The 23,857-nt window shown below is 38.0% G+C and overlaps 1 protein-coding gene across 1 annotated transcript; it reads left to right on the forward strand.

Annotated features, from left to right (window-relative positions):
• Positions 1 to 1,741: 1,741 nt before the first annotated feature.
• Positions 1,742 to 22,834, forward strand: ARPP19 (cAMP regulated phosphoprotein 19). Its single transcript, XM_047075090.1, has 4 exons — positions 1,742 to 1,784; positions 2,011 to 2,065; positions 14,999 to 15,121; positions 19,885 to 22,834. The coding sequence occupies exons 2-4, from the start codon at positions 2,021 to 2,023 to the stop codon at positions 20,053 to 20,055; spliced, it is 339 nt and encodes a 112-aa protein (XP_046931046.1). The 5' UTR covers positions 1,742 to 1,784; positions 2,011 to 2,020; the 3' UTR covers positions 20,056 to 22,834.
• Positions 22,835 to 23,857: the final 1,023 nt, after the last annotated feature.

Consider the following 23,857-nt stretch of genomic DNA (forward strand, 5'->3'; position numbering starts at 1 on the left):
TGACTTGGTTTTGGCTCAGGTCATGATCTTGCAGCTTGTGGGTTCAAGCAGCTCAGAGCCTGTTTGGGATTCTCTCTCTCTTTCTCTCTCTCTCTCTCTCTCTCTCTCTCTGCCCCTCCCCTGCTCTCAAAAAATAAACAAACTTAATAAAAAGAAAGAGGCAAGTAAAGACTCAACAAAGGAGATTAAGAGGAGATGGCCAGATAAGTAGGAGAGAATAAGAGAGTAGCATCCTAGAGGCCAAGAGAAAAAAGTTTTGAAAAACAGGATTCTGGTGATTAGTGTGCAATTTTAAACATTAAGGTACATGGTTAATGATGCAGGGGAGTGTTACCTGGGGAAGGATGGCTTCTCACGTCCCCACAATGGGGCACTGACCTTTGTAAATTCCCCATTGACCAAAGTCTCCCTCCCAGAAATTCAATCTTGCCCTCACGTGCATGTCACTATCTTTCAGGAACAGAATCTCTTTATCCAAGATCACATATACTAATTTTTTTTTATATATGGGTGTCTCAGATTTTAACTCAAGCTCGCAAATATATTGATGTAGGATATATACCAGAATGCCAATTTATTAATAAAAATACAACTGTTAGACACTCCAGTTAGCCTAACTAGTTAATTCTCCTTTCTCCCTATTGTTTGACACGAAGGGAAGGCAAATTTTCAGTAGGTTGTTTTGTGAGTATGGAATGAGAACAAATAGTTGATCTTAAGAAGTTTCTCAGCTGCCCACTTAAAGCACTCTCAAGGGATATCTTTGTCAAAGAGTTGGCATCTTGAATTCTTGTATTTTAGGTACTTGCTTGCCTGACAAACTTCTTCCTTTTCTCCAAAAGGAGTGCAGTACCACACTTGGATTTTCAAGTTGCAATCCCCATGCAATACTTCCTGTCTGAAATTCTTCCTAGGAAACTGGTTCTTTTGATGGTTTCCAAATTCCCGCAGGATTGCATTCATTACCCGCTGCTTTTTACTAGTTTAACTCTTAGAGGGCAACTTTTTCCAAGTTTCTGACAAATTCTTCATTGGAACCACCCTGTACAGTATTGCCGGTAGCTATCCAGATGTTAATTATTATGAGGATTAAATGTAAAGCCAACAGATTTGGTAGTTAAAGTCATTGGAATAGTTTGGTGTCAGGGGTTTCAGTCAAGTTGTGGGAGTGGACCTCCGGGAGTAGACAAATGAACGGAATTTGAATTCTTTCGTCAGATATTTATTTAACATCTAGGAAATGCTGGGCTCTGGGAGTGAAACATAAGCAAATATGGACGAGGTCCCTGTCCTGATGTGGCTTATTTGAGCAGGAAAGGTGTCATTAATAATCATATGTCTAATGGTACAGCGTGTGTTGCTGAAGATACAGACATGTGAAGACATTTAAGAAGTGGATCTGACCTAGGGTAGGGGCTCAAGAAAAGCCTGAGGCAATGACGTAGAATCTGGGATGTGAAAGATGAATATGGTTAAGTACGAAAAGGGGAGCGGGAAGAGGCTTGTGGAGGGAAGGAGCACAGAGCTTTGAAGCGCCCCCCAAAAAAGCATGCGTGGCTACACTGCGGGGAGCGAGGAAGAGAACGGGGCAAGGCGAGTCCGGGAAAGTAGAAATAGTAAATCTCCCGGAATACGCAGGAAAGGGCGGGGAGAGGCGGCTCCACTTATAAACTACAATTCCCAGGAAGCATCTGCCAGACGGATGTGAGGTGGGGTGCGAGCCGCGACCTTTGAAGGAAGAAAGGAAGTGCTTCGGCGTCGCAGAGTCGGACAAGCGGGGTAAGGTAGGTAGGGGCGCGGTGCGGGACGGGCGGCTGGGGCGCGGCGGGCTGCAGTGGCCACCGAGCGCCGCGAGGCTCCGTGTCGTCATAAGGCGGCGGCCATTTTCCCGGGCGGAGGCTGCCCGAGCTGGCGCTCGGAGAGCGGGGGCGGGCGGGCCTGAGGCGTTGCGGCGGCCGGGCGGCCTCGGCCCCCCGGTAATCGCGTCTTCTCCCGGCGTCTCGTTTGCAGAGGGAGCACTATGTCCGCGGAAGTCCCCGAGGCAGCCTCCGCGGAGGAGCAGAAGGTGAGTGTGCACGGCGAGCGGTCCCGGGGGCTCGGAAGGCCCAGAGGCGAGCCTTCTGCGGGCCGGGCCTGCCGGGTGGCCTGCTCCCGCCGCGTGCGGAGGGGCGCGCCCTGAGTCGGCCCGCGGGCTCCTGGTGGAGAGAGCTGGAGCTGCCTGGACGCCTCCGCCGTGAGGGCCGAGCTCTCCCAGACCTGCCGCCCGCCGTAACTCTGGTGATTAGCGCCCGCGTGGTGGGAGTTTGAGCATTGTCCGAGTCTTGGCCGAGATTTGCCTTTTCTCAGCGCCTCGGTGTGTCGCCTTTTTCTTTACGCTCGACTGTACATAATGAGCCCAGGACTCCCGTTTTTGTGGTGGAACCTAAGTTTTTCCATGAGTCTCACTTAGCGTAGGAAGTCTTATTTTTCCGTGAAGAACGAACTCTTCCCAACTACTGGTATTGTCGGCATGCTTTTAACTCCAAAGGCGGTATCTCGTGTTCGGGTGGCGAGTTAGACCAGGGTTGGCGTTTCCGATCCCGTCCTAGTTTGCCGCGTAACCTTGGCCAGTCGCTAAACTCTTCAAGTTTTCAATCTTCTCATTTGTAAAATAATGCTGATAACACTTGCTTTGTAAAGTTGTTGTGAGTCTTAAATGACGTGGGTAACTTACACTATTTAGCGCAGTGTGTGCTCAGAAATGTGAGCCACTGGGATCCGCATATGGTATTTGACTGAAAACCAAAAGCTTGGAATTGAAAATTTATTACCAATTTAGTTGACCTGGATTTTTGTAGCAACAGGAATATTTTGTACACTTACTTCTAACATCCTTCAGATGTAGGAAAATAATCCACAAATCAATATGATTCCAATTACGAATGTTAAGACTTTGTTTCGTCTGTGCTAGTTCTTGCCCCTTCCACCATTATTATTTCTGCTGCCTTGCCCTCCTTGGTACTTGTGGCTGGCCTACAAAGGCCCATATATTGTTTATTAAATTGTTTATGGAGAGTTGCCAGCACCTTTTCTTGAAAAGTCAGACGGCATTATTATAAATAGGATTTGGTCTAGTACTTGGACTCTGTAAGGGCTCCTTCTGCTTCATGTTCTCCTCATGCTCCTAAACAGGTTAGAAATTTGATTAGTGTATTAGTGTTCTAAACCCACTCCATATGTTCTTAAGTATGGTAACTTTTCTTCATTTGAATGATTCTGTTATGTTACTTGTAAATATTAAAAAAAAAAAACAAAACTGCATAGGTAGTAGGCCAAGTTACCATATTATTCAGGGATATTCCAATGAAGATTATGTTTGGTATTTTTCACACTTTACAAAAACATGGACTTCTAGGACAGAAATAGAGTTTAAAGATTACAATCCTGGGGCGCCTGGGTGGCACAGTCGGTTAAGCGTCCGACTTCAGCCAGGTCAGGATCTCGCCGCCCGGGAGTTCGAGCCCCACGTCAGGCTCTGGGCTGATGGCTCAGAGCCTGGAGCCTGTTTCCGATTCTGTGTGTCCCTCTCTCTCTGCCCCTCCCCCGTTCATGCTCTGTCTCTCTCTGTCCCAAAAATAAATAAACGTTGAAAAAAAAAATTAAAAAAAAAAAGATTACAATCCTAAATCCTAACTATAACATGAAATATCATTTATTTATTGAAAAACATTTATTTTGTTCATAATTGCTTGGGATTTAAGAACCCCCAAAAACAACAAACCCATGTGTGTGCTGTCTTGTCCTAAACACTGACATCAACTTTGGTTTTGACTTCTGATGTACCGTGGTGTGCTATGTAGTTTCCTTTTATGAGATTTTTAGTGTGTTGCCAAAGTATAAAGTGTTGATTTCTACCGGGTAAATGCTTTTATTTGAAACAACCTAATATCAGGTTTAACAATATTAAACATGTCTTGAATGTTTTCATAAAGGTCTACATTAAAATTTTAACTCGTCCTTTTGTTTTAGGTCTGTTGTCATTAATACCAAAGTGGGTTGGTAATATAATGTCCCTTCTTGAATTAGGGATTGGCTGTAGATGTTAAGTGTCCCGTAGCATGGATACCATCCCTAAACATGAGGAGAATGTGCAGAGTCACTTCTGTGTTCCTATGGGCCAAATCACCTGTTTCTTCTATTTTGGAAGAATAGATGACTTAAAAAATTGGATTATTCTCTGTGTACCCAGTTGACCTTTCAATTAAAGCCAAAGCATTCAGCTAAAACACCTTTATAATTTTATGGTACGTTGGCCTGTTGCCTCTGAAAAATTAACATAAAGAGATGAGACTGCATGGAGTAAGGGCTAAGTCACTATTTCTCTGAGAAGTGCAGGCCGCTTGTTAAGAGAAGAAAAACTGTATGGGCCACTTTTTTTTATTGGGATATTAAATATGTATAAACATGAAAATAAGTATAAACATACCTCTTTAACACTGCTTTAAAATTAAAACATGGATGGGGCTCCTTCATGGCTCAGTCAGTTGAGCATCTCACTTCAGCTCAGGTCATGATCTCACAGTTCCTGAGCTCAAGCCCCATGTCTAGCTTTGTGCTGATAAGTTTAGAGCCTACTTTGGATTCTCTGTCTTCTCTGTCTCCTCCTCTCTGTCTACCCCTCACCTGCATGTATGCCTGCGAGCACTCTCTCTCTTTCTCTCTCTCTCTCTCTCTCTCTCTCTCTCTCTCTCTCTCTCAAATAAACACACATTGAGGTGCCTGGATAATCATTCAGTTAAGCGTCTGACTTGGTTTTGGCTCAGGCCATGATCTCACTGTTCTGGGTTCAAGCCCTGTGTTGTGCTCCTCGCTGGCAGTGCAGAGCCTTTTTGGGATTCTGTCTCTGGCCTTCTCTCTCTGCCCCTCCCCTGCTTGCTCACACTGTCTCTCAAAAAATGAACAAAAATGTTTAAAAAATTAGGCACCCGGTTGGCTTAGTTGGTGGAGCATGCGACTCTTGATCTTGGGGTCGTGAGTTCGAGCCCTCATTGGACAGAGATTACTTAAAATTTATTTTAGATTAAACAAATTAAATACAAACAAAATTAGTGTGAATTATCCATTGTGGCATAGGAATTTGCTGAAAGTAAATTTCCAACGTATTGAGAATGTGGTAGCAGTTGTTACAGGCAGGGCATTTTGAGTATGGCAAGTTAACGCTTCCCTAGGTCATGTGATGACTCAGTTGTCCTTTTTTTTTTTAATGTTTATTTTTGAAAGACAAGAGAGGGAATGTGAGTGGGGGAGGGGCAGAGTGAAGAAACGCAGAATCCAAATCCAAAGCAGGTTCCAGGCTCTGTGCTGACTCCGACATGGGGCTCAAACTCACTAACCAGTGAGATCATGACCTGAGCCGAAATTGGGCACTTAACTGACCAAGCCACCCAGGCACCCCTCACTTGTCCTTTTTAAGAGTAATCTGTGTGATCATTTAATTCTAGGATCAAAAATACATCATTTACATTTTAAATTCAGCTCTGTTCTTTTCTCACTCTTCTGGACAATTGGAGTAGTACTGCTCAGTCTCCTTCATAAATGAAAGCTGAAATGGAAATCATGTAGCACTTAGATATGAGATGGCAATTCATATGTGCTGGTATATACTTAAACTTTTTCCTTCTGGATTATCACTGAAGTGAAAACAAAACATTAAAAAAATTTTAGCAGAGACCTCATGGATCTATCACCTGTGAATTCCACTTTGAATAACACTAAGCTCAGTCAGACAGGTGTACACTCTTGTCCTGGGGTGAGAAGAGGCATAGTGATGACTTAAAACACATAATTCTATTTTCATTGTGAACATCTTAAAGTCACGGACCCTCCTTTATTTATCTTTTCTCCCGTTGCTCCTATCTTACCTGATTCATTCCATTCATTTCATTGTTCAGAAAATACTGGTTGAATGAATTTTTCTCAGAATTTTTCATTTGAAACCATTGCCAAAGTACTATCTAATACAAATGACAAAGCTTGTACTGCAGTTTGAAAGAGGGAAGAATAGACTATAGTAATATAAAAACCTTTGTTTAGACCCAATTAAGAAATCTGAGTGAGAATAAAGGAACACGTATGTATGTGTGTGTGTGTATGTATATGTGTGTGTGTGTATATATTACTGCTTTTAAGTTAAAAAAAATTTTTTTTAATATTTTTGAGAGATAGAGACCGGGCATGAGTGTGGGAGGGGCAGGGGAGAAGGCGACCCAGAATCTGAAACAGTCTCTAGGCTCAGAGCTGTCAGCACAGAGCCTGAAATGGGGCTTAAACCCACAAACCGTGAGATCTTGACCTGAGCTGAAGTCAGACGCCCAACCGACTGAGCCACCCAGGTGCCCCCCAGTGGTTTTTTTTTTTTTTTCAGTTTATTTATTTATTTTAAGAGAGAGAGAGAGAGATAGAGAGCACAAGCAGGGGAGGGGCAGAGAAAAGGAGAGACAATTCCAATCAGGCTCTGCACCATCATTGCAGAGCCTGACATGGGGCTCAAACCCACAAACTGTGAGATCATGACCTGGGCTGAGATCAGAAGTTGGACGCTTAACCGACTGTGCTGCCCAGGCGCCCCCACTTATAAGTTTTTTAAAAAGAAGATCTGAAGAGCAGGTTTTCTAGAGATTTTATTACAATATTGATCAAATTAAGTTAGTAAGATGTCTTGGAAGAAGCTAACTGAAGTGGGGCTCTCAACTGAAACATTTTTGTCAGTTTAAAAGATAATGCTTGGTGCTTTTGTGAGTAGTAGAAAAGGAAGAGAACTATTACGTCCATATATCATCACTAAAGAGTGGGTACAAACTGCTTTCCCATTTTCCCAGTTTTTAAAAAATTGCAGTTAGTATTGACATTTTCAATTTTAACACCACCTTTGGTAACTAAAAGGCTTAAGAGTGTTTTTTTTTTTTTTAATGTTATTTTATTTATTTTGAGAGACTGAGAGCAGTGGAGGGGCACAGAGAGAGGGAGAATCCGAAGCAGTCTCCGTACTGTCAGTGCAGAAACCAGTGCAGGGCTCCAGCCCAGAACCCATGAATCATGAGATCATGTGACACCTGGGCAGAAGTCAAGAGTCGGTCAGTCGCCTGAGCAACTCAGGTGCCCCTCAAGAGTGTTTTTAATTTTAGTTTTTAAACCATAACTTGTTTGTTTAGTTTGTGTGCAACCATTGATACTCAGCAATCTAGAAGTAAACCTCAGAAAAGTTTTAAAATGTTTCTTGTTGCTACCTTATCAAATGTGCTATATATACAGCAGTGTTTTAGGCTTGCCTCTGTGTCTGCTACTATAACATGATATATTTCAAAGATAAGCTGATAATGAAGCTGTCAGGTGTTTGGAAAGTTTCTTAGCTTTATTGAAACAATTGGAGTATGTTGTGTTTGTTCATTCAGTAGGCTTTTATTGAACACCTGTTAAATGCCAGGCACTAGGCAAGCAGCAGGGACTTAATTGGACCACAGTATTTTTCCCTAGAGGTTGATAACAGTTCCGATACCTTCCTGGCAATATCCCAAAGGATTTGTTGGGCTTTCATTAATCTTTTCTACTTATTTATCAATCATTGCGTCAGTGAACATATTGCTGAGCAGATAGAGGAAAATTTGCTTAGAGTTACCAGATTTTTATTGCTGATGTTGCTATGTAACTTCTCTGCTGAAGGTGGAAAAGTGGTATTAATCATTCAGACTTATCAGTCCATGACATAATAATCCTTAATTGTTTGAATGTTCTTTTTATGTTTTTATGCCATATACCCCACCTACTCACAAAAGGGACATCTAATATATTTCAGTAGACTATTTCACAAAAATGCAAGTGCCTAAACAATAAATGTTAAGCTATGTGCTAGGTATAGAGTATACACTGAAGATAAATGTACTTGTCAAGAAGATAACCTTCATTTAAAATACTGTTTTTAAGTATTTTTTTGTATATTATAAGCATATATCTTTGGGTTTCTGCTTCCCCAGTTTGTAGCGTATGGTTAAATGTTCTAGAATTCTAATGATCCTTTTTCTACTACTCTCCTCCCCGCCCAAGGTATTATCAGCATAGAAACTACTTAGCTGATGAATCCTTACAAAGTAGTAAAATTGCTCTATGACACAGAAGCTTCTTGGAGAATAAAAGTTTGAAAACAGATTTGAGTTTTTCTTAAGTTTATTCTGGGAGACAGAGGGGGAGAGAGAATCCCAAGCAGGTTCTGCACGGTCAACGCAGAGCCCGATGGAGGCTTGAACCCATGAACCTGTGAGATCATGACCTGAGCTGAAATCGAGAGCCAGACACTTAACTGACTGAGCTATGCAGTGGCCCCCAGATTTGAATTTTTAAAAATACTTCTTGGTTAAGCTTGTCATTTCCATATTTTGTTGATCCATTTGGTTTTTATTTCATTAACCTGTTTTTTATTTTCTCTCATTCTCTTTGGGTTCTGTTCTTTGTTTAACTACTGAAGTTAGATGTATAGCTCATTGACTTTTAGTTTTCTTGTTTAATAAATGCCCTTAAGGGACATTTGTTGAATCTTACAAGTTTGGTAAGTATAGAATTTTTATCAGTGAGTTCCATGTGTTTCTTTTTTAATTCCCATTATTTATTAACCATGAATTATTTTAGTAATATATTTTTTAAGCTTATATACATTGCAGTTTTGTTTGTTTTTTAAATGTTTATTTTTGAGAGAGAGAGAGCGTGCACAAGCGGTGAGGTGGAGGGGGGCAGAGACACAGAGAGACAAAGTCTGAAGCAGGCTCCAGGCTCTGAGCTGTCAGCACGGAGCCCGATGTGGGGCTTGAACTCACAGACTCCAAGATCATGATCTGAGCCGAAGTCTGATGCTTAAACGATTGAGCCACCCAGGCGTCTGCCCCTGTGCACATTAGAGTTTTAATGATTTAAGCTATTTTAGTTACGTACGTATTTTAATTTCTGAATAGGGATATATAAATTTTTTTATTGTTGACTTTTGATCTTGTGAATTGTAGTCATAGATGGTCATTTGGATGAAAATGGTTAAGGCTTATTTTATAGCCTATTTAGTCAATTTTTCCATTGTGCTTGAGAATAATATACATTTCCTAACTATTGGGTGCAGAAATAAAATACGATATCTTGACTACTTTGTCTTTTTCACTTATCAATAATGGAGGAAGGTGTATTGAAATCTGTACTGATAGACTTGTCAGTTACTGTAATTCAGTCAATTTTTTCTTTATATATTTTTGAGGCTTTTTATCAGAGGCATGAATATCTAGATTCTCTGCATCCCTAATGCTTTTTGCCCCCCCCCCTTTTTTTTTTCTTTTTCTTTTTCTTATCTCTTGACCTCCCAGGCTTTGGGGTTTTTTTCCCCTCATGATTGATTTTTCTTCTTCCATTTTACCTCTACTGTTAGTATGGAAATTACATACTTCATTTCTGTTATGTAATTGTTTCCCCTTGAAATTTTATCATACATTCTTAATTAAACAAAATGTAAAATTAGTAAACAATGTGGACCATAGAACACTTAAACTGTGTTATGTAGTATTTTTGTTTTTTATTTGTTTTTATTTTTTTTATTTTTTTATTTTTTTTAAAATTTTTTTTTTTTTCAATGTTTATTTATTATTGGGACAGAGAGAGACAGAGCATGAACGGGGGAGGGGCAGAGAGAGAGGGAGACACAGAATCGGAAACAGGCTCCAGGCTCTGAGCTGTCAGCACATAGCCTGATGCGGGGCTCGAACTCCTGGACCGCGAGATCGTGACCTGGCTGAAGTCGGACGCTTAACTGACTGCGCCACCCAGGCGCCCCTGTTTTTTATTTGTTTTTAAAGTAAATGCTCCTCCTTATGAGGGGCTTGAACTCAAAACCCTAAGATCAAGAGTTGCATGATCTGCCAGCTGAGCCAGCCAGCCTCCCCTTTTGTTTGTTTTCCTTTTGTTTTGTTTTTAACCTCGCATATTAAGATATTAAAATTTGAAAAGCGAATGTGTTGATTATATCTCAGCAAAGCTGGGGGGGAGTTATTAAAGTGACTTGTCAGTGTACATTAATGTATTTCAGTTTCTTTGCTATTTCTTTCCTTTTTAAAAAAATTTTTTTTAAATATTTATTTACTTTTAAGAGAGAGAGACAGTATGAGCAGACAAGAGGCAGAGAGAGGGAGACACAGAATCCAAAGCAGGCTCCAGGCTCTGAGCCATGATTCATGAAATCATGACCTGAGCCGAAGATGGACGCTTAACTGACTGAGCCACCTAGGTGCCCCTCTTAGCAATTTCTTTCTATATCTCAAACCTTTTTCAAGATTTATTTTGATTCTAGCTGAAATAAATGTTTTAAGAGTTACTTTGAAGGATGTCCAGAAACATGCAGTCACACCAGTCATTGTGGCCTTTTGCATTTTTTAACATGACTGTAGGGATAAATTGCTTATTTTACCTGATTTTATTGACGGCTTCTGTCCTGGACAGTAGAAACCACTTTGGGTATTTCAAACAGAAAGGGTTGTGATTTAGGGAATTAGGTTACAAATTATTAGAAGGGATGGAGGAATAAAGGGGGAAGATAATGTTTCTACAGGTGCGGATTGTAGAAAGCTGTTGACTCTGCATAAGTGAGCACTATTCTGAGCAGACCATCCCCTGCACATACTCTCATGGAGCAGCTGCACTAGCCCCTGATGATCTGCCTGGTGCCCTCCTGCAGGAACTCATGGGCTATTGCTGGTGTTCACATTGTTGGTCGCATCACCAGGAACAGAGTGGATTCTTTCTCCCATGTTTTTTAATCTGGTGTAGGTGCCATTAGCAGAACCTAATAGTTCAGTCTGGGAAAGGTAGTTTCAGGCTTCTAACTAATTCAGGGGAGTGTTTTAAAGAAGAGTAAGTGTTGGCTGAATGCCAGCGGACAGCCTGCCACCTGATGTGTTATTTATAATTGACTCTACATAAAGTCCAAGCATTTCAACTTGCTTATCAGTAAGGTCCTATAACTGTACATTTGCAAAAGGTTAAGAACGTTTCTGTATGATCCATGAAAAATAGATGTGTTGATGGTATATACTGTGTTTTAAAAATACAGCTTTGGTCATATTTTTCCCCCTTTTGGTATTAAATGCAGCTGAAATTCTGAATCCAGCTACAAAGTTGCAGCTTGCAGACACTTAACTTTGTGCTATGTATTTGGCAAGAAAGTTCAATGATTGACTTTGTTTTTTCTAGGACACATTATATAGATCCATTCTAAACCTAAACAATACTTCTGTAAATGCTATTTGCCCAGACGTATTTTATAGTAACCTAACTCGATTTAATTGAACGCGAGTAGTATATATCATGTATAAACATATATGTGAATATATTCTTTATTAAGAAAATAAGGGAATGCCAGATACGATTGTATATTATGTGTAACTTTTTCCCCTCTCATATAAAATAAGGGAAACCTGCAGAAACACTGGAAATTAGGGAAAGTTGCTACCTCTATACCAGAAATGTTAAGGAATTTTTCTTAAATATAAAGAACTGATAATTCAAATCAAACAAAGGAAGTGGAGAGCCTTTATTTCCCAGACAGGCCCAAGAAAGCTGGATGGTTTTAGTGGAAATGTAGGACTCTCTTGACACTCTTTAATTTGAATGTGCAAGAGGGTGCCTGGGTGGCTCAGTCGGTTAAGCATCCGACTTCAGCTCAGGTCATGATCTCACGGTGCTTGGGTTTGAGCCCAGCATTGGACTCTCTGCTGACAGCTCGGAGCCTGGAGCCAGCTTCAGATAAACACTAAAAAAAAATTTTTTTTTGAATGTGCAAGGACTCAAAGGGTGTAAATCAAGTTACAGTCTTTTTCAGCTAACATCCAAATTCAGTGTTAACCAATTTAAAAAACACAACTGTACAGAGGGACCCAAGAGTAGGTTCCTTCTCCCAGTTCCGTCTGAGTAGCACCGATGTGAATACAGCTGGACAAACTGCAGTGACCCCGCCCATCTTCCTGCACTAAACTGGTAACCTTAAATTTACAATATTTCTCTACCTTTTGTGATGAGTTCAATACAGTCATACCTTACATAGGGGTTATATTCTAAAGTTAGTAAGGCAGGAATAGCATATAACTAAATTTACTCTTGAAAAACTCCAATGAAGTCATAATCCATGATTCCCTAATAGTGGAAACAGCCCCATCAATTCTCAGTAGGACAAGTAGTCACTTTAATCCAGTGGTTGAACAGATGTCTGGGCTGATTCTTCAGTTTATAGCTGAGGTAGCAGACTTGTATGTAGGGACTGAGTTTTTAAATACTAAGATGATAAATAGAACATCACTATGCTAAAACTCTGAAAGAGGCCCAGGAGTGAGATCATCATGGAAACGGCAGGTTGGCATCACACACCTCACACTTGAGCTCTCTGAGGCATACTCTTCTTGAATGGGATGACTGGCAGGATCACCACTCATACTGTTTAGAGTCTCTCTCTCTGGCAGCATAGTTGAATTTTGTGTACATCAAGTGAGGTGATGTCTTAGACTGAAAATCTAAATAGATGCATGAAACTGTAGCATAAAAAAAGGAGGAAGGTAGAACACTTGAAGCAGAAAGGAGCATACATATAAAGGAAGCCCCATAGAAAAAGCATATTTGACAGCAGCAGCAGTTTTAATATCAAAATCCTCTAAGACTAAAAATGAGAAGACGTAGTAACAAATGAGGTTGCTGGTCAAGATGAAGGAAATACAATGTATAAGGTGAACAGAGCTAGTTATAAAGCATGTATGAATATAATTTTGAAAAATAAATGCAAAAATCATATTAAGTCATTTTGGGCATAAGTAATTTGTTTGCTGTACAAGAATACTAGGCTTGACATTTATGGATATAACATTTCTGCTTTTTGACATTTGCAAATAACCTGCAAGAATCGAGATATGCAAAGGTGTGTGATTTTGTCTAGCTGGTATGCAGAAAAGCGTCCATTAGCTGGAAGGTGTGTGTACCTTGCCATTGCCCAGCATCGCCTATTAGGGCAACTTTTTCTTGATTCATTCTTTCTTCTTCAGTATTTACCATACAGTCATAAACGTTGCTTCCCTATAAAATATGGCTCTTTGAAAGAAAGTAGACTGTATCAAGACTGGTGTTAAAAGTGAATAAGCTTGAGTGGAGGCCTCTTGCCCCACCTCGTGGAGCCCCTTGCTTCACCTCCTCCCCCTGCCACCACCTCGTGCCCCAGGTGGGAAGACCACATGCCCTTGGAAGGGGGAATGAAGAGGAGTTGAGAAAAGGAGAGAGAATGGAAAGAGTCAGTGCCTTTTCAACTTGACAAATAGTTTCTGTTGACCATGAAGAGGTGGCTAAGACACCCCACTTACTCCAGAGTCTGCAGATGGGATCATGGGAAAACTGACAAAAGTCAGTGCAAGAGAAATGTCCCTTTTTTAAATGCCTGATTGTTCATACCATATACAGATCTATTGTAGATGAGTATCTATTCCCATCTTTACCACCACCTCCTGAAAAGAGAAATAACTGTTTGAAAGGACTGACCTATTCCCAGGACTGAGGCTGGTTCAGTGGGTTACTTATCTCCAAAGATGGAGGGACACTGGGAAAAATGAGCAAATAGGCCTTGCTGTTTTCCTCTATTTACCACTCTCAGCTCATACTCCTTTTTGTCCTATCATATTTTTTCACTTTCTCTGTACTTTTGTTCAAACCTAGCATAAAAGTCAGGTTTAAATTGTTTGTTTGGTCTTCATCCTTATGAAATCTTCTGTATCACATAAAATTTGTATTAAATAAATCGTGTATGCTTTTCAAAAAAAAAAAAAAAAAGTGAATAGGCTCAGGGGTTCCTGGCTGGCTCAGTCTGAAGAGCATGCAACTCTCTCTTTTTTTTTTTTTTTTTTAAAAAAAAACATTTAATTATTTTTGAGAGACAGAGCACGAGCAGAAGAGGGACAGAGAGAGAGAAAGGAAGATACTGAATCAGAAACAGGCTCCAGACTCTGAGCTTGTGAGCACAGAGCCTGACTCTGTGTTCAAACCCACTAGCAGGAGATATGACCTGAGCTGAAGTTGAACACTTCAGTGAGCCACGCAGTCGCTCCAAGCATGCAATTCTTCATCTCAGGGTCATGAGTTCAAGCCTCATATTGGTTGTAGAGATTACTTTAAAGAAGAAAAAAAAAATGAATAGGCTTAAAAATATTTATATCATTTGGTCAGAAAACACATTTTTGATAAAGAATGGGACCTTTGGCATGTCATTAAATACAGGGGGAGATTAGGGAATAATGGACATTGATATGAAGGTTGACAAAGATGGTGTTTCCCTTTAAAAATACCAAGGTCAGGGCACCTGGCTGGCTCACTTGGTGGAGCATGCGACTCTTGATCTTGGGGTTCCAGTTCAGCCCCACATTAGGTGTAGAGATTACTTAAAAAATAGAATCTTTTAAAAAACAAATAAAAAATACATGGTCTTCTGTATTGAGTTAGGGAATATATTCTGGTAAATCAGCTGTTGTTAATTCCTATTAAAGAATCTCAGAGCTTCCCAGTCATACATGAATTTGAATTAATAGGAGTTCAAAAAGCTCTTGTATTTTAACATTAAAATGGTTCTCTAAATATAGGCACAGAGCTGATGAGTTCCATGGAAGGTGACTAACTATAAATGTATTATACATAACTGGAAAGTAATGGCAAGCAAGACTTCAGAGCTGAGTTATCTTGATATTTTTATCCAGTGTGTGGGGTGTTGTGTGCATCACAGCTATAATAGAGCTATCACATGGATCATTTGAAAAACAAGACAGAGATGTTTTAAAAGCTTCTGCGCTTGATTTCTTAGTCAGATGCTGCATTATTTGGTATTTGACAACTGAAGTCAGGGTCCAGATATTGAAAGGTGAATTATTTTAAATAAGTGAATTGTAATAGAGAAGTAATTTATTTTAAATTATTTCAGGAAATGGAAGATAAAGTGACTAGTCCAGAGAAAGCTGAAGAAGCAAAATTAAAAGCAAGGTATCCTCATTTGGGACAAAAGCCTGGAGGTTCGGATTTCTTAAGGAAACGATTGCAGAAGGGGGTAAGTTCTTATATATAATCTTCAAATGCTTAAACCCTGAACTCACTGTGCTAGTTGCGATTATGAAAAGGGTGTCTGTGTGTATGTAACTCTGTACTTTATCAGATACAAATATATACATAGATATACATCATTTTTTTCCAATATTTTATATCATTTACTCTATAAATCTGTATAAGAATGTACATCTCATCACTTTTAACTATAAACTATTTCAAGCATGTAGAAAGTGCAGATAATAATACAGCAGAACTCATGTACCCACCACCCAGATTTAATATATTTTGCCATATTTACTTCAGTTTTATCTTTGTAAGAAAGAAAATGTAGATATAGTTGAAACCTACCACATGTATGTATATATCCCCTGCCCCCTTCTTTCCTTTATCCCACCCCACCCACCCTTCTTTCCAAAAGCAGTGACTATCCAGAAGCTGGCATTTATCCTTCTGCCAATATTTTTTAACTTTTACTTGTTTTAAAGATGATTTCCATGCAAAGGCTAAAAATAATTTTTATTTGGATGAAATGATCACTTGTAAAGGCAGAGCTTATTATCTCCTTTACATAATACATTTTACAGAGTTACTCTAATACGACTTATACATGGTAATTTTAGTAGTTGAGATTACTGAAAATATTTTTTCAAAATCTTACTAATTCTTTGTGAGGCATAAACCATTATTGCTCAATAATGAGATCTGAATTGAGATACTGCTACATGCTTATTCCTTAGGTTTTCTTTCTAACTCCTTTGTAAAAAATTAAAGGACTCCATCTTTGGTTTAAGTACATTTAAATTATTTACCTTACAGGGAACAGGGAAAGAAAAGAATTGTTAATAGAATCAGGTGCCAAATCATGAGTTTACTAAAATAAATACCTTGAATATACTGGTATCTGCTGCTTGCTTAGTAAAAACATGTTTGTATGTATATGTATGTTTATATGTGTAGGTATTGGCAATAGTTACATATGGATTATTTTCTCCAAATTGCAAAAGGCTGTTTTTTCCCAGCTTTATTGAGATACTGTTGACATACAACATTGTGTAAGTTTACTGTGTACAATGTGATGATTTGATACACCTACATATTGTAAAATGTTGACCAGTAAGGTTAGTTAACACATCCCTTACCTCACATAATTACCATTTTTTTGTTATGGTGAGAACATTAAAGCTCTACTTTCCAGGCACTTTCAAGTGTACAATTCAGTACTGTTAACTTATTGTACATTAGATCCCTAGAACTTCTTATTCATCTTCTAATTGAAAGTTTGTGCCCTCTGACCAGTATCTCCCCATTTCCCCCACTCCTCCACCCCTGCAACCACCATTTTGCTGTTTCTGTGAGTTTAATGTTTTTAGATTCCACATGTAAGTCAAATCATACACTGTCTTTTTACCAAGAGAGTATTTTAACAGGGCACCCTAGCTGGCTCAGTTGGTAGCATGTGTGACTCTGCATCTCTGTGAGTTGAACTCTGTGAGTTCAAGCCCTGTGTTGGGCATAGAGATTACCTATAAAAGAAAAAATAAAGCTCACCTAATAAAAATTTTTACAGAATTATATATTAAATAAATTCTTAGTTTTAAAAGTGGCAAAATACAGAATTTTCTTTGTCTTACGAAAGAATAACATTCACAGCTTTGAAATAATATGATGGCAGGTTGGAATCATTCCAAATATATAAAAATGTAAAATCTCTGTTTCATGAGAAGTAATTCATTGGGGAAATTGTTACAAAAATGATAGTTAATACCTGTAGTACATAAAAAAGATTTTTCAGATATTCAAGAAAAACATTAAGGTGCCCCTATGTAAAATATTTCATCAGAAGAACTGTTAGAAAAATGTTTATCCGTGGATAAATATGGAAATCAGTGAAATGTAAATTATTAGATCATACCATAGTACACGTACAAGTAAATTAGAAAAATATAATAACCACTGGTAAGGTTGAAGTTGAATATAGTTAATATTCTCTTTGCCATGTGTAGCATTTAATACTCATTGTGGAAAGAGATATGGATCAAGATTTATAGAAGTGTTCATATTCTTTGAATGAATAATCTCTTGTGAATTAATCTAAGAATATAATTCAATATAAGGAAAAAATCGAGTTTGAAGATACTATTTGTAGCTTTATAACTAGAAGCAGCACCGCTGTTCAGCAGCAGAGGAATAGTTAAATTGTAATAAGTCAACAAAATAGAATATTTTGTAGTTATTTACGAGCATTATTCTAAATACCATAATGTAGGGGATAAATAGAAAAAGCAGAATGAGAAACATACTCATTGAGAGCATAGCTATGTAGAATGTATTTGTATCAAGTCTAATTTTGAAATGGTCCCATCAGGTATGGTTTTATTTATGAAATAAATTATATAATCATCTTTGACTATGAAATTATTATTTGGAATTGATTGACTCTTAAGTGTTTAGGAAACTTTTCCTTTGTTAATCTCCATCATAATTTATGCTCAACCATTCTTCCAACATTTGGGCTGTTATCTTTGTAATTTTCCTCTAGCTTCAACTATTTATGAATTTTTAAGTATCTTCAAATCAGAATTTATAAATCTTGTATTTTGGAATTGGTGTTGAAAGTGGTTGTGAAAGGGAAAATGCTGCTTGAATCAAGAAATAGAATTTGAGAAGGGAACTCTTGAATGATTTTGCATTATACCAAAATGTCAATGAATAAGCACTTTTATATTGGGAAATGAAGTCTTATATTCAACTATATCATTTCTTACTATTTTAAAAGAGTTTTGAATTTTTTAGATGTCAGGGTTAATAGGATCATTAGAAACTGACTTTATTATAATGGGGACAGTCTGCCTAAAATTTGCACTGTATATTAAATTTTTCCTTTTGTGTTTTTTATTGAGAAAGAATTTGGCAGTCTGCTTTGTTCTCCTCTAGAAGCTACTAAATTTCAGAAGTAGCTCTCTAATATGATACTCAGAAGTTCTGAGATTTTTTTTTCATCCTATTCATTTTTTTTATGTTTATTTTTGAGAGAGAGCTCACTTGAGTGGACAGGGGCAGAGAGAGGGAGACAGAGAATCTGAAGCAGGCTCTGCACTGTTAGCCCAAAGGCCAACATGGGTGGGGCTCGAACCCATGAACCGTGAGATCTTGGCCTGAGCTGAAGTCAGACTCTCAACCAACTGAGCCACTTAGGTGCCCCCACCATACTCTATTTTTATTTTTATTTTTATTTTTATTTATTTATTTTTTTACCTTTATTCATTTTTGAGAGTGCAAGCAGGGGAGGGGCAGAGAGAGAAGGAGAGAGACAGACAGAATCTGATGCATGCTCCAGGCTCTGAGCTGTCAGCACAGAGTCCAATGTAGGGCTTGAACCCATGAACCAAACCGTGAGATCATGACCTGAGCCAAAGTCGGATGGTTAACCGACTAAGCCACCCAGGAGCACCATACTCATTTTAAAACATGTAGAAATAAAGCTGCAGCAAGCTTTAGTAGGGTCTGGTCCAAGTTTCCTTGTTAACTGCTCAGTGTGTTAAGTGTATAGTAGCAGTTTCTAGCTTTAGACCCTTTGGCTTTAGGCCTGAGCTGTCTTATCAAAGAATAATAGTCCCTTCAGGGAGGCAGCCACTGAGACCTTTTCCCAGGCCACTCAACAGTCTTAGACCAAGCTGTGAATTCCCAGCTACTTCATTTACCATATGAGATATCCCTGAAGTCTCAAAGAGAATTTTTCCCCCTTTCTCCTTTTGTCAGTGAGGTGCTCATCTCATTGCTGGACTATTCCCTCTTGCCTACTCTAAAAGGTTAAGTTACTCTCTTTTGAGCACCTGTAGCACCTTGTGTACTTAAAACAGTATAATGGTTGGAATACTCGACTATTGTCCATCTTTGTATCTCAAGGATTCACACAGTGCCTCAGGTATAGTAAGCAGTCCGTAAAGGTAGGTTAAACATGAAAGGTAGAAGTTGGAAACCAGGCAGATTTGTACGTTTTTACTCTGGAACAGATAACTCCTGTAGATTAGCTATATTAAGGTTGATATTTAGCTCTCCTTGCAATTTCTATTTTAGTGATAATAGGGTATCATTGCTACCTTATTCATTCCTCTACCTTAAAAAGTTGTATTTCTTCAATGTCTTAAGTGAAATATGGAAGTGTGGGATAAGGATGTACATTTTAAGTGATAATTTCTAATGAGTTTTCTTGTCACCCTAGCATTTATATTTTACCCTTAATTTTGATCTTACTGAATTGCTTTCATTCACATAAATGATTTTATTTTTATATATATATAATTTTTTTTAAGTAGGTTCCAATGCCCCGTGTGGACCCCAACTTAAGACTTGAACTCTCAACCCTGAGATTAAGACCTGAGCTGAGACCGAGTTGGACGCTTTACTGACTGAGCCACCCTAGCCTCCCTCAAATAAATGATTTTAAATCCTTTCAGGAATGTTCATCCTAGGTGACAGGAACTATAAATAATGTTTTTAATAATTGAAAGCGTGTGGCACATCCTAAATGCAAGATGGTGAATTAAGTGTTTTTATTTTCCGAATAATTTAAGCAAGAATTTCTGGTTTTTCTGTTAGTAATTGAAAGTTGTGCTATTTCATGTTAATGTTTTTGTTTAAATTTTTTTAGATTAGCTTATTTTATATTGACAGTTGAGGGTTACATCTACATCTTAAATTCAGTGTGATTGAATATGAAAGTTTTAAACTCCAGTCTGAATTTTTTTTTTTTTTCCCTTGTAGCAAAAATATTTTGATTCTGGGGATTACAACATGGCTAAAGCAAAAATGAAGAACAAGCAGCTTCCTACTGCAGCTCCGGATAAGACAGAGGTCACTGGTGACCACATTCCCACTCCACAGGACCTTCCTCAACGGAAACCATCCCTTGTTGCTAGCAAGCTGGCTGGCTGATTAAAAGAACTGAACTGCATGAATCTTTCAATTCCCATTTTTTTCTCCTTAATATGTTACTTTCTCTGCTTTTTATTTCCTTTCATTCACTAAGTCATTTCAGAATGACAGCTTTGCAGGTAGCGGTAGTGTGTGCTGCTGTTGTAAGGGAATATACATGTGTAGAGTTTTTGATTAGTTTAACAGTGCACTGATAAAGAGAACATGTTAGAGCAACATAAAGTAATCTACTTGAAAATAATTGTATATATTACCTAACTCCTAGTGTAGGACTGTTTCAACAAGTAACAAGCAAGTTTTACAGTTGTAATGTTTTGGCTTTCCTTAACTCATCTTAATTATAGCTTTGTATGTTACTCTTATTTAATATAACCTCTATTGTATTGATTTCTTCTGTATTTTCCTTTTGGATTTTGTAAAACAGAAGTTTAAGACCACAAGTTGGAAGAAAGGTTACATTCTTCAAACAAAAATAGATGGGGCTCTGAAAGATTTGTATCTCTGCTTGAACTTGAATGGCCTTAAACCTGTTTCAGCTTTAACAATAGAATTTTACTTGGGCAATATTTGCCCATTCTGGTGTAACTTATGTGACTATAGTGCTTAACAGCTGCCGTTGAAGCTAGTATTCTTATTCCATTCTATAGTGTTAGAGTATCTTTTGTTGAAGATGTGAATGAAGTGTGCATGTGCATTGACTGTTGAATTCACTTTTGTGCCATTTTTGTAAATACAATAGTTTTGCACAACCTCTCACAAATGTCTGTATTAATTTCACATATTAAAAAGCAGATGATGTGCCAACCAGAAGCACAAGAGTTCCTACACAAAACTCTGTATGTCATTAGAGCTTTTGTATAGTAAGAGTAGTTTACAGTCTTGGGCTTATAGAATACTAAACTGAAATCTTTGCTTAGTCTGTCATAGACTTAAGCTTTTTCATTTGTTATTAATATCCATGACATTCAGTGGCCTTGTGCAGATATGATATGTTGCTTAGGCATATCTTTTGTCCTATGCAGAACATTTCATTTTGACTTTTATGAAAATTGCAATTCATGTAATTTATATAAACTTTTTTAATGTAGAAACTTTTTACTTCCACAGTCAATTTGGGGAACACTAGAATAAAAGGCTTCGATACTCTGCCTCCTGTGGCCCCTCCCTCCTTTTTTTCTTGCTGCTTTGACTCAAATCTTGTTCACCCGTGCTGTTCAGTCTTCAGAAGCTTAGGTGTCTATCCTCACTCTTGAAATTTACTCTGCTGAATGCTATATTTTATAACAGAATGATGTTTTTCTTATAATTTCTTAGTTAATTAACCATTCTTAATCCTGTATTACTAATATTTGACACTTGTTTAAATAAAAGGAACTTTATACTGAAACATTTACTTGAGCAGCGTGGCCCAGGAACTCATGTCAGGATGAGCTGAATTCTGGTAAATAATTTTAAGTAATTCTAATGAGCTAATAAGTGAATTAGACTTAAGACACTTAGAATCATTTATGTGATAGGTGGAACATACTCGTATTAAAATATTTAGATATTTTACTTCTGTAGATGTCATTTTAATAAAATACCAATTTAATTTTACTTGTGGTTTATCTAGATAGTAAGAATTTAATTAACAGACTTTATTGGGATATAGTTACTGCTCTTTTAGGAGCTCTTCCCATTGGTGTTGTAATGCTATAGCATGACATTGAAGATCAGTAGCCTGAGATGATAGCATTTTTTTTCTTTGTCTTTGACTTGCATCGGCATCCCTCTTTTGGGATCTAGGCATCTTTTCTAGATCTTGGCTCCATCTGTATACTTGCTTTCCTATGACCCCAAATCATTGTAAATGGTGCCTTGAGCACAGCACCTGCACTTAAAGGCTGCCTAGCGCTCTGTAAGGCTTGCTGATTATCTTCCTTCTCCACCTACCCCCAAAAGGCAGAAAAGCAATGAAATCAGTAATGTTCTAGTTTGTAATTTTAAGGGTCAGTCATATGTAAATATATTTGTTATGGGAGCAAGTAGGTTATTCCACTATATATAATCATTGTAGGATCCATTTAAGAATTATGGAATACCCCAAAGTAGAATTTCTGTAATATGTATTTTTTTTTTTTTTTGTGACTATTTGCAAGCTGTCACCACTAAATTTACATCAGAGAAGATTAATCTGAAAGATCACGGAAACCATGTTATTCTTGACCATGATAGGACTCTAGGACGCTGTAGTTTACAACAAATGATACAACCTTTGCCTAAGTTTTATTTTGTAAAGTATAATGCTAATATTTAACCTACCTCAAAACTTGTTGAGGATCTGTGAAATACTGAGTAAGTGCCCAAAATAAAATACTGTTGATTGTCTTTTTATTAAAAGTAAGTTTCCTCATTAAACCAACCTGCCTTCTGTAAAGTCACAGTGCTTAAAGTGTCAGGATTTTCCATTAGGGAAAGACTGTCAATAAGACTTTGTAGGTATAATAGCTTAGCCTCCATTATTGGTGCTTGGAATATAGAGGCTTTTAATTTTTCTATTTTTTGTTCTGCCTCAAATCTCAGTTTAAGATATATTTGCAAACTGTTTCACCATTGCTTGAATGAAGATGTTGACTAGATGAGCTTAATTCTCCATTTCTCTAATTTCAGAGTTGTGGTTTGAAAAATGGCTAATTGTCCTGTTTAATGCAAATGACTGTTGAAGTGAACTGAAGTTCATGATAACAAATACTTGATGAAAATTGGCTAAATCTGAAATAAAGTACCTGTTTCATGTCTAGTAGCTCTTACTTTGATAGTACCGTTTGAGGAACATTTCATTTTTGAAGGCTATATCTGACTAACACAATTGTAGTTCTTGGCATGTTGGGATAGTAAGGATTGTTGGATTGTTTTGATGAACTGGCAGTAGCATGTTTACAGTCTATTTACAAGTTATTCAATACTCCTGTGCTGCTGACCTAAAAATAAGTCGTAACTATTCATCAAGACAGGCCTGGTGAAGCTTCTCTTTACTTGTTATTACTTCAAAAGTTGGAATTAGTTGCTCTTTTTACTTGATGTAACAAAACCATACCTCTGAGTATTGATACTTTTTACTAAATCGGACATGCATTCTTTCTCAATCAAAATTAGGTTTTATCAAAGCTGACATGTAATCTCTACTTAAATTGTGCTGTAAACTTGATATTTGGTGATCCAGGGGCTGGGAGCCTATAGGAAGAGCACACCCGAGTGGCAACTAAAACAAGTTTCTCTTGGTGGCCTTTTCCCTCCCCAGCATTCAAACACATTCCTTGTACCTTTCATTTTCCTTTTTCACCTCATTGTACTTCACCCCACATCCTTGCTTACTTCTTAAGCCTCCAGATGGTGTTTGTTAAATGTTTAGTGCTGATGAAGTGTCAACCTTGAATATCCTTACCAAAATGCCACAATTAAGGACACATTTTTAATTTTCTAAAACACTATCCTAATCTGGATGACTAATTTGAGTGACTGTCCCAACTCTACAACTCAGCGTATGCACTGCCAGTCTTCCCTCATATCCTTTCTCCCCCTGACTCTCCACCACTCCTTGTAAAATTGGGATCAAAGAAATCTCATTCCAGGATTGTTAATCTAAGGATTTAAAAACACTGATTTTAATACTGTTTTACTAGTCTGGGCCTTTAAAGTAGGTAGACCTGTGGGTTTTATTCTGCATTCGCTGGTGGTCATGAAACCATTAATGTATATTTGTATTATGTTACTTACCAACCAAATTGCATTTGAAAGAAAACACCTAATTAATAAGGCCTCA

The sequence above is a fragment of the Lynx rufus genome, unplaced genomic scaffold (assembly GCF_022079265.1).
Source record: "Lynx rufus isolate CCGP_SWC_20201006 ecotype Redwood Valley unplaced genomic scaffold, mLynRuf1.p SCAF_13, whole genome shotgun sequence".
NCBI lineage: Eukaryota > Metazoa > Chordata > Mammalia > Carnivora > Felidae > Lynx > Lynx rufus.